Raw genomic sequence first — 17,478 nt, 5'->3', positions numbered from 1 at the left:
AATAAACATATTGCTCATTAAGTAGAACAATTCTATGTTCAGATACATGTTTATGAGACTGCCTTTATCGTCACCATTTTGACGGTATTTACTAACAGTGAATTCTGTGGATGTATAGCAGAATAAAAATATTATATTATTAATTGTTATTTTACCGGCACGAAAGTAGTTGATGAACACTTCTTTCACCGAATCAATTGGGCGCAAGCAATTCCACGCTTCAGCAACATCACATCGATGTGTATGCCGAAATGAAATTTTAATCGAAGTAGTGCTGTAGAAGTAACGAGAAATTGTGTACCCGTATGTATTCGTTACTCGGTGAACCAGTACTCGTTACTATCGTATCGTTACTCGTTATTTTCGGTAAAATCGATCGGTATTCGTATCCTGAGCCTATTTTATCGGTATACGGCCCTAGGGATGCCGCCCTAGGGATCGGTATACGGCCCTATGCGATAGGAAGTTTTGCGTCGTATTTTGCTCCAGCACTCGAAATAATTCACCTCCTTTTGTGGTGTCTCAGAAGTCAGAAGCGCCTACGGAAGGCCGTCAGAAAAATAGGAAAAAATAAAATAAAAAATAAATAACGAAATAAAATAAATATTACAATAATAACATTAATTAGTAATTAAAATAATAAAAATTTACTTATTAAAAAACTTAATAATTAAAATAATAAAAAATAGTGATTAAAATAATGAATAATTAAAGTAACATAATAATTAGCAACTGAAATATAAAATACTTATAAGTAAAATTTAACAAAAATGTAAAGACAAATAAAAATTAAAATAATTCTTAAATTTATGATGAATAGTTAAATTATAAAGTAAAATACCAGACCTTGTCTTAATGCCTTAGTACTTTTTCGTCCTTTCTCATTTCATCCCAGCTCCAAAAAGTGTCATTTCGTTCGCTGCCTTCCCCCTCCAATTCCCTCTTTTCCGTTTTATCCGCTGTTTGAAAAATAGGTGTTTACTTTACGATAAGACGAACGTCTGTTTACTTCAATTAAAATGGTTTAGAAGAGATGACTGTTTCTACTTCGACTTAGCTTTTGATTTCTAATACTATTTATTATTTTATGCAGACTAATTATGCTGAGCAGAAGAATGAATTTCAGACGAGTTCAGAAGATGTTGTATCTGAATATAATAACATTTTTGTTATATACCATTTTTTAAATTTCACACATTTCTAAAGCAACAGAACCACGGTATCACTATTTTGGCACACACACACACCAAAAACATGTATCATTAACATTAATGTTACATTCTATATTAAAAGTAATGGGTCCTCTTTAAATGCAACCATTCATGCTTTTTAGAGTATTTTTCATGTCGTGGTCTTAAAAAGGTGATGTTCACTACCAATGTTTGTTTATGTTCTCAAAAATACAGATTTCTTAGAAAGTGACCTCTTAGAGATGTCGTAATTAGATGATGTGCTATAATTATTTTCTAATAGATAACGGAATTAATGTAATTTAATGTCAATAACTCTAAGAAGCAAGTTTAAATACGGTGCAACAAAAATACAGAAGTATTTTAAATGACGAAAATATTCATATTTTGTCAATGTCAAATTTTATAAATTAAATTATTAATTTTGGACAAATTATGAAATCTAACTTTTAATGTTGTCTTCTGGTTCCTATATTTATAGCTGGCAAAGTTTTATACTCGTTAATGAAAAAATAAAAATACAAGAATTTTGAGTCCCATAGACAGAGATTAACCGGGAAATTTAATTTCAAAATTTGCAGTGTTTGATGCCATTTGTAACTTGCCTTCGGGTATCGCTTAATTAAGTTAGAATAATTCGAGGAAATAAATTTAAATGAAGTGCAGCAAAAATAAGCATAATTTAAAAAGTTATGCGGTATCCATATCAAATTTCACTTTTCATAATGACAGTAAAATTTTCCCAAAATACAAATAAAGAAACTGGGTTGGTGTTGGAGTATTTAATTATGGCAAAGCACACTAGAGTTATCTGTCTAAAGGGAGGGATGCCTTTGTGGAGGATTTTCTAAGGGAAATGGCTCGTATACACGTTACACATGGCGAAAACCACGAAAACGCCCGTGCAGCCAGCCCGTTCGAGGGATTCGAACCTCAGACCGAACTACCAGTGTTCAACGACGTTACCGCTCGGCCGCTGGTGGGCTAAAGAAACTGGGAGACCGCCTTTAAAGATTAGATTTCGTTATTTGTCCGTTATTTGTTATTTCGTTTGCTGCTGCTCCCCATTCCTTTCATCAGAACCGCTATTGACGAAAGGGTGAATTTCTAGTAAAGCATGTATATTAATGTTCATTATACATTTGTCACATTTTTGCTTTCTTTCAAAACAGCAATAATGTGGTTCTATTGCTTTAGAAATTAATAAAATAGGCCCTATGTTATAAAAAACCTAATTATATTCAGATACACACCTTTTGCACATGTTTGTAATCCATTATTCTAATCAGAATGCCTACAGAAAATATTGGATCAATATTAGAAATCAAAAGCTAAGTGAGAATGAAGTAGTAAGAGTCATATGGTCTAACCTGTTTTAATTGAAGAAAACAGGTGCTTGCTTTATCGTAAAGTGAACACCTATTTTTCAAACAGCGAAGAGCCCACCAGGGCTCGAGCGGTAAAGTCGCTGAAGACTAATAGTTCGGTCCAGGGTTCAATTCCCGGCTAACTAATAATTAACGGCTGGCTGCACGGGCGTTTTCGTAGTTTTCCCTATGTGTAACTTGCATATGAGCCAGTTTCCTTTAAAAAGTCCTCCACGAAGGCATCCCTTCCCTTAGGCAATAGCTCTAGTGTCCATTGCCGTAACCAAATAATCCGAAACCGAAAAAAGGGAATTGGTGGTTGAAGGCAGCGACGAAACATCGTTTTAGAAGAATAAGCTACATAACTAAATTTCTATCTATACTCTGGTAAACAGTACATTATTTGCTCATCAAGAGCCTAAATTTAGCTAATGCTTGGCTTGGTTCTTAAATTGCAATTTCAGCCATAGCCCCCAAAACAGACGCTGTCTGGTATTTTACATCATTACTTAGTTGTTCGTCATTAATTTAAGAATTAATTAAATTTTCATTTGTCTTTACATTTTTATTGAATTATAATAATAATAATTTAATATTCTAGTTGTTAATTATTTTATTATTGCATTAGTTATTTTATTTATTTATTTATTTTTTATTTTTATTTATTTATTTATTTATTCATCTTTCCTGATGGCCTTTCATAGAGCTCCAGCACTTCTAATTTTAAAAATTAAGTCCTGACTGCAACCAACGATTGCGAAAATGGTGGTGTGGTGTATTTAATTATGGCAAAGCACACTAGGGCTATCTGCCTATGGGGAGGGATGTCTTTCGTGGAGGACTTTCTAAGGGAAACTGGCTCGTATACACGTTACACAAGGGGAAAACCACGAAAACGCCCATGCAGCCAGCCCGTTCGCGGGATTCGAACCTTGGACCGAACTACCAGTGTTCAGCGTCTTTACCGCTCGGCCGCTGGTGGGCCGATTGCGAAAATGAAAGTCAAGTAACTTACTTAGTGATAAATAAATAAAATAAAAAACCAAGGCTTTTATTTTCGACTTACTTGGCTTTTATTTTATATATATATATATATATATATATATGTGTGTGTGTGTGTGAGTGTGTACTTTACATTTAATTATAAAGATATATATATGTGTGTATTTTACATTTAATTATAAGGATATATATATATGTGTGTACTTTACAATTAATTATAATTTATTTAAAATATACATATTTACGTTTTGTAGTATTACCGATTGCAATAAAAAAGGGAGGTGCACATCTAGATGTTATAACGGGCCCATATACAAAATTTCAACGTTCTAGAACTAATCGTTTTTAAGTTATGCGAAATGCATATATACGTACGTACACATCACGAAAAAATCCCTTTCAAGTGTCAACTTGAAGTCATAAGTATCAGCTTAGAGTAAATGGGATTACATTCAACAATCCGTTTCTGGGGGGGGGGGATGTGTTTGTACGTACAGACGTTACCCATATTCTTATTTAAACACACACATTCTTAGTTACATATTCTTATTTAAACAATACCTAAGTGCAGTACATAAATATTTCAAATCAATAAAATCTCCCTGTGGCACGCTCAAGAAAAAAAATCAATAATCATCTAAATTTTCAAATTACAGACATAATATACGCTATAAATCTGAATGTAAACAGCAAATACAAAATAACGTTTCACGCTATCAAAATTGATCATTTTCTTAAATATCAACAACTAAACAATATTTCAACTAAAACACATAATGTAAACAAGAGTTTGCCCGATGAGTTAACCAAAAATATTCGAAATTATCAATGAAAAATGTGGCACACGGGTATTGTTAGCAAATGTATCATTCGTATTCGAACAGCAACCGCATCATTCGTATTCGCATAGAAACCGCATCATTCGTATTCGCATAGCAACCGCATCATACGTATTCGAATAGCAACCGCATCATTCGTACTCGAATAAACCGCATCGTACAACAGATGCCAGTAACCCGAACAGATGCGAGTAACGAAATGAATTTGTGAGTACCGAATCGGTACTTCGAGTCAACCGATGTACCCGTTACTCGAATACATGCGGTTTGCTCCAGCTCTAGAATTAAATGTTTCCCATCCTTGGCAAGCAGTAGGAGGCGCGAAATCTTCAGTTGTCCCTGGGCGCTGAAAACCCTAGCTACGACTCTGGAGTTCAAAATACTACACCTTAAAACAAATTTTGGCACTCTCGATTGAAAAGATAATTGTTTGTACTTAGAATTAATATCTGTACTCAAAAGTAATTGCGGTGAAAATGTGCTTTAGGCCCCTGCTTGGCGATTTTTTGAAAATCGCCAGTAAAATATCAGAATACGTTGCATAAACAAAGTTGCGAAGGCGGAGCTATGTGACGTTCATAAATGGGTGGGACTAAGATTGTGACGTCACAATGTATTCTCTACAGATGTAGAAATAAGTATACTAAATTTTTTGTATTTCAAACTACTATAATACGGTAAGTGAATTGTAACAATTATTAAAACTGTAAACAACGTCGCAGTCTCTCATACAGGGTGAATATTTTTAAGCTTTAGTATTTACACAAATAAAAACAGATTTTTTAAAATTTTAATTTCATATTGCGGAACATTTTAACTTATCATCTTTACAAAATTACCTTATTGCTACGTAACGACACCATCTCTTACGTACTAGTAAGTAAACAATCTTCATTATTTTCTAAAAATTTTTAAGCTTTACATTAATAAAAAAGAAAAATATTTATGATTGGATATCAACATCATACACAGCTTTCATTTCCCTGTTTCTTAAGTTCCTAAACCACGTTTTATACTCTAGTATTAGAATTCTACACGTTAATACATTTAAAAAATCTAATTTCTCACAGTGATGTCGGGGGAAAACCTCCCTAAACCCGGTCTTCTTAGAAAATTTACTCAGTTTTATCGGCCGTTTCCGGCGGATAAATCTTTATGATTGCCGCTAAAAAGGCACGATAATGTTCATCACTTAGTGAGTGGTTGTGCCATTTTCGCCACATATATTCCGCTAAATATGAATCAAATTCGTCATCTACGTGGTTTGTATTTCGACGTAAATGACGTTTGATTCCAGACCAGGTACCTTCTATGGAATTAGTGTGCGCACCCGACTCGGGATCACGGAAGTACAGACGGTGGTTGACAGTCAGATGGCTATAACCTAAATTTTTTAGTCCACCATATGCCTTCCAGCAGTCCGAAACCACAGTTGATCCCGGAAACACCCATTCAACTATCACTCTCTCCAAACTCTCCTTTGATCTATTCTCAACCTCTCTAAAAAAACATCTGTTCGTTCCTCTCTCTATACCACCAATTACCCAATGACCTGCCACGGGCTTTCCTCTTCCATACTTCATTTTCCCGAATTTGCTCTCATCCACTTCAACTATTACTCCTTCACCACCAATTGGAACACTATCATTTATCATAGTCGTCATACACACTTCTCTGCAAAACATAAACCAATCAACAACAGCATGTTCATACACTTTCACTTCTTGAATCACAGATTCATTTCCCATTTTCAAAAACCAACACCTTATACTCCTACAAACATCATGCGCATTCACTTTTCCTTGCTTTCTACATCGCCATTCAAATCCATCTATACTTCCCTTTCTCTCACAAAAACGCATATTTTCACCCCATTTCGAACAAACAATTGAACAATTGTACAATCACTCACCTCTCTCAGCATCACAGATAAACGCATAGCGACAGTTATTTAACGAAATTTATGCAGAAAAATCTTAAAAACATACAGATAAAACCACTCGATTGATAACTACCAAATAACATTCAAACGGCAACTGAATTAACTGCCCAAATTACGAAGTAAAAATTTCAAGAGAAATCGTCTGCTTGGAAATTCTTTTTAACTGCAAGTATATATTTTTGAAAACATAAATTATCGTCTGCTACTTGACAATTTGTCTTCGGACATTTGTGCTCTCTCCGAAGAAATTTATTCGTATCTAGTTATTAAAAAACGCTGTGAAAGCCATGGCTTTTCGATATCTAAAGCTAGGATAAGTAATATTGTCAACGATAGGAAATTAAAAAAAGACAACAAATATAATAAAATTAAAAAACAAAATAAAATCTGAAATTTAAGTTTAAAACACAAAATACCATTAGTTTCGCTTAAACGCTACGTGTAATTCACAACAAATGGGAGAGGTTTAAACCTCGTAGAAATTTACAACATAAACATCCCAGAATTGCACAAACTCGGCATCGCGCACAACGTCGGCATTGCGCACCACATTGGCTTTGCCCATGTGCACATCGATCTATTTTCACTTAAAAAAACATCCCAGAATTGCACAAACTCGGCATCCCATACAACCTCGGCATTGCGCACCACATTGGCTTTGCCCATGTGAACATCGGTCTATTTTCACTTAAAAAAACATCCCAGAATTGCACAAACTCGGCATTGCACACTACATTGGCTTTGCCCATGGGCTCATCGATCTATTTTCACTTAAAAAAACACCCCAGAATTGCACAAACTCGGCATCGCGCAAAACCTCGGCATTGCGCACTACATTGGCTTTGCCCATGTGCACATCGATCTATTTTCACTTCAAAAAAATCCCGGAATTGCACAAACTCGGCATTGCGCACCACATTGGCTATGCCCATGTGCACATCGATCTATTTTCACTTAAAAAACATCCCAGAATTGCACAAACTCGGCATCGCGCACAACCTCAGCATTGCCCACCACATTGGCTTTGCCCATGTGCACATCGATCTATTTTCACTTAAAAAACATCCCAGAATTGCACAAACTCGGCATCGCACACAACCTCGGCATTGCGCACCACATTGGTTTTGCCCATGTGAACATCGGTCTATTTTCACTTAAAAAACATCCCAGAATTGCACAAACTCGGCATCCCACACAACCTCGGCATTGCACACTACATTGGTTTTGCCCATGGGCTCATCGATCTATTTTCACTTAAAAAAACATCCCAGAATTTTCACAAACTCGGCATCGTGCAACACATTGGCTTTGCCCATGTGCACATCGATCTATTTTCACTTAAAAAAACATCCCAGAATTGCACAAACTCGGCATCGCGCAAAACCTCGGCATTGCGCACTACAATGGCTTTGCCCATGTGCACATCGATCTATTTTCACTTCAAAAAAACATCCCAGAATTGTACATACTCGGCATCGCGCACAACGTCGGCATTGCGCACTGCATTGGCTTTGCCCATGTACATATCGATCTATTTTCATTAAAAAAAAAAAATCAGAGAATAGCACAACGTCAGCTTTTCCAGTCTTCTAGGATTGAGCCAAAAAGAAATACAAAATATTAAAAATAAGCAACTTTAAAACGAAACATACAAGAAAAATTTTGTCACTTACCCTTTTCAAGGAAAATGTAAAGTCTTCTAGAGGGTTTTTATATATGAGTTTATCTCAGGGGGAAACCCTTTTGGATCCCTCCTCATCTTTAAATAAATTTACTAACGTTTTATACGCCGTTTCCGTAATATATGCAGAAAAAAGGCTAAAACCCACAGGGGAGGAAAACACTCGATTAAAAAAAAGAACCACCGCATAAGAATATTCAAACCACAACAGAATTAACAAGAAAAAATAAAAATAAATAAATAAATAAATTTAAAAAAATGAAAGCTTTTAGATTTTACATTACGCCCAAAGGGGCGTTTTTTTTAACGTTTTGTGTGTTACCTTTTTTTATCAAATATAATGTTCTTTACACTTAAACCATAAAATTCAGTTCAACAGCAATATCGCAATATAATTTTAAAATGAGCATATCTTTAGAATTTCCGATACACAGTTTTGCACTCTGCACGTAAAATGTTTTTTTTCTCGCACTGTGTTGCCGTTGCTCGCTTTGAAATCTTTGAGTTTGCTAATCAAAAATTCGTTCAAGTTTTACAAAATAGCAATCAGATAATAAAAAAAATTCCAAAGTTTGGGCTTCCAGATACCCATATTAGGTTGGAAACGTATGTTATTCAAAATTTGATGGCTCTAGGTACCGTTGTTTTATCACAATGCGAGAAACATTTATGCAGATTTTTCAATATTTAATTTCTTTAAATATAACACAGGGCGATAACATTTAGTGGCAACAGAATAACAACACAGCTTCAAAACATCGGGTTAGCCATGTTGGCGCGTTTATTGCCCATTAAAAAACAATCGCCAAGCAGTGGGCTAAACCGCATTTTAACCGTATTTATTGCTTCCAGTGATATACAAAAGGCACAGATACGACAAGGCAAAATCTATTCTGGGAAAAATATCAACAATTCTAGAATAATTTTGTCTGCTCACGTATATTTGAAAATATTTCAATATACTGAGCCAGTAATGAAATATTTACAGACTAAAGAACCAGATTACATCTTAGCATATAATATGGTTAAGGAGGCTACAAGCTCTTTAACAGCCATTTCTAGATACTTTGATTTAATAGTTAACGCATCAAAATTGTTTGCGGTGGATTGCAGTAATAACTAAAAAAGCTGGGTTGTGATATAATTATAGGAGAAGTACCACCTGCTTAGAAGATGCCGAAAAGTGAAGCAAACAGACGATGAAGAATAATAATTTCAATTGCCTTATCAAACAATTCGAAGTTACTGTCTTTAATTTTATAATAGATAACACCATTTCGTCGGTGGAAAGTAAGTTTCAAGGGTATAAGAAGTTGCATGAAGACATATGTCTTCTCCATCCCCAAAAATTTTCGAAGCCATTTTTGCCGAACTCTTTCGACTGTTTACCAATATTATTAAGGCACTATGCAGGTGTACCAATTGATAACCTTAAAGATGACTATTAGGACCTGACAAGTAAATGAGGAATACTAAAGAATTCAATAGAAAATTATTATTTTGAATCTGATATCGAGTCAGACGAAGAGAATGCTCTATCTATTAATGAGCATTCATCCACAGCTAAATTTTTGCAAAAATTGCGTCTTATAAATATATAAGTTACTCTTGAAATATAATTTATATAGTAATGCGTACGCCAATGTCTATTTTGCTTATAAGTTTGTATTCACTGCATCTATAATGCAAGTTGAATGCAAAAGAGCTTTTTCAAAATTAAAAATTGTAAAGAGTAGATTAAGCAGTACTATGAAGCAAGCTGTAAAAAGTAAATTAAGGAGTACTGTGAAGCAAACTAATTTGGAGTCATTGCTATTGATGAACATAGAGAAGGATATTTTAGCTAAAGCAAAAACTGAAGATAAGATACATTGGAGGAAATATTTGCCCAGGCACCTGGAATTAAAAAATATTTAAATGCCTAATTATGAAGCAACCGCTCTGTTGTTTATGTAATTATTTTGTCACTGTTATTTATTGTTTGTAGTTTATTTGCTTATGTATGTAGATAAAGTGTTACAGTTCTGCAAAGTTATTTTTTATAAAATTATTTTTTTATGATGATGAGGATGACAATGATAACTTATATGTATAATGACATTTCCTATGGGGCCTTAGGGCCGGGATATATTTCCCTGCCAGGGCCGATTTCTTTTGACAATCCGCCACTGCATTCGTCTCGTATTCAAGAGGTTTAGGTTCGAGTTCCGGCGAGGGCATTGCTCATTCTATGTACACATACTTCAAAATAACCTAATTGCTCTACATGCTGTATTTTACTCTTTTTCGTATGTGAATAAGGCTTAATTACTGATGAACTTAAACCTCATCAGGATTATATCCTAAGTCATTAGGATTATATCATAGGGCCAATTTTTGTCAATGTATTTATGGTTTCTTTCATTTGGTATCTCTTACACCCAGTGTGAAAAGTTGAAAGATTTGCTGCTAGTTTAAAAATTATAAATGAGGTTAATGAAACTGAATTCCAAAGGAAAGATATTGGCAAGAAATATTTCCTTGTGCAGTTTGGAGCTATTTTCTTGATAGGTAATATTAATGGACTGAAAAGATGAACTTGTTTATTTCGGATCTATGAGGCATAACCTTCTGATTTCCCATTTAAAATCACTGTTTACAGAAAAGAGGCACTAGCCCTTTTATAGTTTTACATCTCCTATTATTTAGTTATTATTTTCCCAGCTCTTTAATGTCAAGAGAAACTTGCCATTCCAGCTTTACTTCCTAGAGTTTGTATGGTTTGTTTTGTTGTTATTGTGTGTATTAATCCATACACACAGATAAAAAGATATGGACAGATAAAAAATAATCTTCATATCAGTTACAAAATTAAAATAGATATGTTAACGGTAATCTAGGTATTAATACAAAAATTAAAAGCTGCCCAGTCGGTATACTTTTTAGAGAAGCGGACTGCGATGCCCAAGAGCCTGGTTTCGAATCCCGGAGAAGGCATGGCTATAACTGTTCATCCCCTTCATAGGAAAGGCGATGGTGGCCCACCTATTAGGTGCCTCCATAATAAAGAGACCACCATATCCGGCCTTGTATAGATTAATGGACTGGGTTACATTTGTAATTGTTCACAATCTGCCATTGGAAAAAATAAATAAATAAATAAATAAATAAATAAAATGTCAGATCAAAGTGCTTGGTAATAAAATTGTTGTCTTACTATCAATTAAAATAGGTAATTAAATAATAAAAATAGGTATGGTTTGCATTTCTATGTGGTCCATATTTACTTGGCAATGAAGTATCAATGTTGTGGTCTTTTGTTCAACAGATACTGGACATGAGTCACAGTTAAAGCAGGGCTGTTCATGATGGCTCAGAACATAGCTTAAGCACAAAATTTATGCAGTCAGTTCTCTTCCTGAAAGTATTGTTCTTTCTCTATTCATGCTAAACCCATGTGGCCATATCAACAGCTTTGCTTCCATTTAGAATTGCTGTTTATATTTGGATCTTTTCTGCTAACCAAACAAGAAAACAATCACTTTCTTTTCCAACGTGTAAAGCATAGTTTATTTATTTATTTATTTTTATTATTATTATTTTTAATTCTTAAATCCTGGTTATAAAAAATGTACAGATTTTTTTGGAATTTCTTGTTAATTGTAAGCCATTTTAAAGCGCCAAACATAAACACTGGCTTGAAATTGTAACTAGATAGCGGTAACCCTATTGATACGTAAAGCTTCATGAGAACAGTAAACATGTAATAACAGTAAATATATCATGTAATACAATATATATTATGCTTAATGCGCGCAATGCTGAAACTCTGCAGGATGCCAAATTTGTATATTTCTCTGATATTTTTTGTACGTAGTGTACGTTGGGAGCACAAATTTGGCATCACGCCCAGCCTTTTGCATTGCACGCATGAAGCATTTCACAGCTATTCATGACTTGATATAAAGAGGCTGCTACATTTTTTTTTTTTTGCATATAACACGTACTCCGCTCTTACGCACTACCCAAAAAGAGAGGGATGGATGGAAGTCTTTTTAAGGATGGAGATCATTTTAAGGGAAACCGGCTCATAATCCACATTACATATGGGGAAAACCACAAAAACACTTGAGCCCCTGACCGAACTACCAGTGTTTAGCGTCTTTAACTGCTCGGCCGCTGGTGGTCCTAGGCTACCACATTTGGTGCTCTATTAACAGAGAAATACCGATTTTTCTAATGGTTTCACTATATGATGCTGATATGTAATTAAAGCTTTTCAACAGTGTAAGGGAATGTTGAAATTAGAAATTACTATAAAGAAATTGAATGCATTTCAATTTCGGTTTTAAGTCCCATTCATTAAGAATGGAATCAGTGTTTTGATATTTTGCTGCAGGTTATCTACAAGTTGAGTTTCGGATTTTTGGTCGGCATCTTTGACTGCGAAGTAGTTGGATTTATAACAGAAAATGCACATTTCTTTATCAAAACGTATTCTGCAGTCCAGAGGTCTTGTTAAATTCTTGCAATAACAGCATATGTATATGGACATAAAAATTAGTGGAAATATTGGAAGATCATAGCTTTCTTTTATGATATTGCAAGTTTCCATTTTTCAATAAAACACAGTTTGTTGGTACTTGTATTTTTTAGGATTGGCTTCATACCAATTGTGTTTATTTCTTCCATCACCGAACTGTATAAAAATTATGGCGCAGATCTATGATGTAAATTTTTTGGATGTGAGTGGTTGAATCCATATTGAATCCTAACTTTAATTGTGAAGAAAATATTTAAATTGGGCTTTGGGGCTCATTTTTAAAATAAGAGCACAGAGGAGTCTATTATAAAAAAGAGGGTTCTAAGCTAATGCAGTTAATGGGTTAAATGATTGTCAGGGAAAAAAAAAAAAAAATCAGAGCTTGTATAATTAAGAGTTTTGGCTTGTTTAATTTATGAAGAAAACAGTTAAATTTGCTTTTTATGGCTTGTCCTTTGTTGTCTTAATACAACTTATCCATAATATGCATTATCATTAAAAGAAAAATGTGTTAGCACCTAATTTTGTTATATTCTTATGACCTGATCATTATCAGCCACAGCAGTATATTTTCTAGGTATTTAAATGCTTATGTACATTATCTATAGCTTCTCAAATAATAGCTTAAACTGGTTTGATTTAAAATGGAAATTTTCCTCATATGCAATTCCTTACAAAACTTAATAGAATCTTAATAGAGGAATTTGTTTATTTATCTTCAGATAAATAAAAAAAATGAAAAATTTAGTTTATATGAATCCCATGAAGCAAAAAAGGGAAATTTTTTAGAGTAAAACAACATGAAAATTATTAAATCAGCCATCAAAGTGGTAGTAGTGTATAGTTTGACAAACTAGATGAAGAGGGGCCAGGAAGCTTTTGAAATTGTTTTAGTTAAAAAAAAAAAAATATTTAGTTGCTCATTGAAGAACGCCTGAAAGTGAATCAAATCTCTTTGTTATAATATTGAAACAAATAAAATAAAATTAATGCTTACTGAACAATTTCATTAGCATTTAAAATAGATAGTTTTCCCTCTTGAAATACTCTAAAGATTTATAATTAGTTCTTATAGTGGTTAGTGCTGTGGACAGCTATGCCGAAAGGCCCGGTTTCGATTCCCAGAGCAGGCATGAATGTTTGTATGCAGCATGGGGGCACTCTAAATATCGGCGAGCGGAAAGTCTTCTTGAGAGGGTGGTGATAGGGGAAGAGGGGTTGCAACCCTCGGACCTGTCCCTTTGGGGTGCTCTTCATCGAAATTGGGGGTGGAACTGAGCTAAACCACACTGTCACCTGTAAGGTGCTCAAGGCCATTGCCAACAACAGGCATAAACTTGCACTCCTTGCCATGAGGAATTTCTTTGTGGGCTTAGGTTGACTATAGGTCAGACAAGTCAGCATTAGCAACAACAATAATTAGTTCTTATAATTTTTAAGACAGAATATTCGTTATCAGTTTTAATAGCAATCAAAGTAGAGGAAAACAGATTTAAAAAATTTCAGGGTCTTTATTTAAATCAAAGGCAAGTAAAAATACTATTATACGACTAAAATCGATTATTTAACAATTTTTTCAGGTTTTCAGTGTAATGATGATGTTTTCAGAGTTATTTCAAAATTAGATCTTTTTCACTGGAATTTAATATTATGTTTTGAAAGATAATTTCTAGTTTTAAGAACATCTGAGCATCAGTTAAATGAGAGCGTTAATATTCCTCTCAATTTAAAGTACCCTAATTTTCAAGTAGAGCGTTTTTGGGAAGAAGGTATAAGAAGAATGTACATGCTTAAATTATTTGCTTGCTAAATATATTGAGGAAACTAAAATTAATTTTTTTAAGTGAGAGTGAGGAATATAAAAATTGTTAAAATATTATTTTAGCAAATGAAATTGTTTTTTTGTTTAAAATTTTTGTAACTTATAATTCCAAAATGATAACAATTTGTTTTTCATTAACAATACTATAAATACTTGTTTTCTAGGCATAAATACAATGTTATATAAAATATTTTAATATTTTATATAATATAACATTGCATTTTTCTTTAATTTTAGTTTATTTTATGCCAACTTTTTTATGCTGCTGCATTTTTCAGATTATTTTATTATAATGTATAAATCTGTCATACTGTTATTCGTTTACTATCATAAAGTAATTTCTTATTGAATGTTTTTCAAAGTAAGATTTCTAAAGAAATTTTTATATTATTATTTCTTTTGAGATTTTTTCTTTTTAAGACTTAATTTTGTGTAAGAAAAAATATATTATTTACTTAAGCAATGTGTGAAAGACAAGTAATAATTTAAAGCATTCAGAAGTGTCACTTGTTCTTCAAATGAATTTAACATTGTATATAGTCACAGGAAGGTAATTTATGGTAAAATGTAATTAACCAATGAAATCCAATAAATGCTAATATGAAATAAATTCCAATTAATTGATTTTTTTGAAACTCTGAAAGACTTTGATGCATATATTAATGTAATTTTTAGAGTAATTTGAAAATGTTTAGTTTAATAATATGTTATTGTTTGATTGCTGTTTTCATTCATCATAATAAAAAGCATTTATTGCCAACAAATTCTGTGAAACTGTAGTATTATACATATTGAAATTTAAGACAAGAATTTTAATAAAGATCATGTCAAATTTTATGAAAATTATTCTATTTTTTTTTTTTTTTTTTTTTCTTTCAAAGAGAAAAATGTTAGTAAAATTTTTAGAATTTTGTATTAGTAAAATTTGGTATGCTTGAATAACAAATAAAACCTATAAAGGCAATATAGTGAAGACAACAATTCTTTTAAAATATTTTAAAAACTGTTATGAACCTATGCCCTTTTCTTCTAGATTGGTAAGATTTTAAAGTTGATAAAGAATGTTAGATATTATGTTACAGAATGTATTTTGATCATTGGACTGCAAATCTTGAAATAGTGCTAGCATTCAAATTAATGATGAGTAAAAAGAACATATTTAAAAGTATCCTTAAGTTCTCTAAGGTTATTAGACTCAAAATAAAATTGTTAAATATTTATGTGGAAATTTATGTAATACTACTATGATCAGACATGCAAAAATATAATATATTCTTTTTGTACAAATTAATACTGACTTTATTTTGTGTTATTACTTATAGCAGCAATTATTCTCAATATGCTATTATTTATCCTCATGAAGTAAGCACATAGATTAATTAATACACATACACACATATACATACTTTCAGATATAAATAGTAGCTTTAAAAAAGTATATTTCATAGTAAGAAAAAATAGTAGTGTGACCCTTTTGTGTAACAGCCAGTCACAGTCTGAGCTTCTTCAAAGGAAATAGCATCTTTACTTCCTGTTTGCTGCTTTCTTCCTTTCTGATAGGAAATGCTCCTATTCTTGGTGACAATTTTTAGCTCACATGTTAATCTTTTTAAAATTTTTATGCTGCATTAAAGCTTTAAAATGGGTGATGATCTGGAAGATTTAATTAAGCAATATAGAGGTATTTATTACATTTATTACACATTATTTTTTATGCATTAACATTTGATTTTAAAGCCATTTGATATCATGCTTGCTGAAATGTATTAATGTTCTTCGAAAAAATTTGCATATTGAGAGTGTGAAGGGTTCTAGGCAGCGTCAGCGTAGTCAATCCGATCTGATAAATGAATGTTTCATGGATAATTAAGCAGTGGGAATTAAATAGTGAAGTGTGCAAAACATTGATTTATTTAGCATCTTATTCATGAAACTGTATGGCATTTTAAATTACATTTGGCTTTTAAAAATATATGTAATAATATTTACTTTGTTTTATTTATTTGCTTGTTGATTTATTTTGAAAGAAGTAATTAGCTAATGTTTTGCATGTTTCAGTAGCACTTAGACATTTTAAAACTGTGCCATAACCTAAGTTTTTTTTTTTTTTTTTTTTTTCAAATTGTAATCTAATATTATTGGAAATATTGGAATTAATATAGTTCCAGGGAAGTATTATTGGTAAATCTTTGCGTTGCACCGGTATTTTATACTTGTACTTCAATCTTTACTTTATACTTATTTATTCAACCAATTTTGCTCATTAAATGAGAATGGGAAATAAACATTATCAAGTACCAAACCAAGATGCATAACAGGTGCATGTTAAGTGAAAGAGATAAAAAACACAGTATTATATATATGAAGCAATATACTAATGCATATCCTTTTTACTTTCAGAAATAAAAATTTATTTTACATTGAATTTGACACTACAAATACTAGTTAGTAATTTTATTTATAAAAATACAGTATCTTACATTTTGGTTCAGTTTCTCTCAGAATAATATGTAACATTTCATTCAATTTTATGCTTAAACTTCATTATTTTGCTGATGGAAAATTCTTCATTACGTGCAAGTTTTTAACTACATCCTAGACTTTTGTTTTTTAAATGCATTTGGTACAAAATGTTGTCGAAGTGTATTTGGTATAAAGTTATGTAAGTGTAGTTAAAGACAAACATTTACATAATTTAATACCTAAAATAGAAGAGATCTTTCAAATCTTTCATCAACATCAATATCTTTTTTCTGTGTGTTTGACAAATATGGATTATTCATATTTATTGTAATTATATTTGTTATTGAACAACTAGATTTTTTTTTTTTTTCAGAATTCATGGCAATAATAGCAACATATGTTATTTTTAATCTGCTCTATAGGAAATTTGTAATTTTAAAAGTAGATTTGCTAGAAAATACCATATTTTTAGCATTTATATGTTACCAATTGCATTTAAATGATGTTAATAGAGATATGTTTTGTCCCATCCATTTTATTTGTATCCCTTTTTAAGTTGCTATCAGTAAAGAGAATTAATTCTTTATAAACATTTTAAGGCCATTTTATTGTGAAGTAAGTGTTTCTTGTGCAGGATAGCTTCGTTTTTT

General features: G+C 32.3%; 1 protein-coding gene across 7 annotated transcripts in view; it reads left to right on the top strand.

The window, feature by feature from the left end:
- LOC118202130 (spectrin beta chain-like) overlaps window positions 1-17,478 on the top strand; it is a 291,298-nt gene that overhangs the window by 116,098 nt on the left and 157,722 nt on the right. Inside the window, exon 1 of one of the 7 annotated variants that reach the window (XM_085820917.1) lies at window positions 8,818-9,973. The exons of 5 other annotated variants lie outside the window; for them this stretch is intronic. In XM_085820917.1, the coding sequence (XP_085677043.1) occupies window positions 9,949-9,973 (25 nt within the window). In that variant the 5' untranslated portion in view covers window positions 8,818-9,948. Of the gene's footprint in view, window positions 1-8,817; window positions 9,974-15,930; window positions 16,047-17,478 lie in introns of those variants that run through there. One more of the 7 variants, XM_085820907.1, reaches the window with a different exon arrangement.

This window comes from Stegodyphus dumicola, chromosome 1 (genome assembly GCF_044657685.1).
Source record: "Stegodyphus dumicola isolate Sdum_Otavi_A_Nest chromosome 1, ASM4465768v1".
Classification (NCBI taxonomy): domain Eukaryota; kingdom Metazoa; phylum Arthropoda; class Arachnida; order Araneae; family Eresidae; genus Stegodyphus; species Stegodyphus dumicola.
Note: the sequence above shows the minus strand (reverse complement) of the source record. Positions and strands in the feature narration are given on the sequence as shown.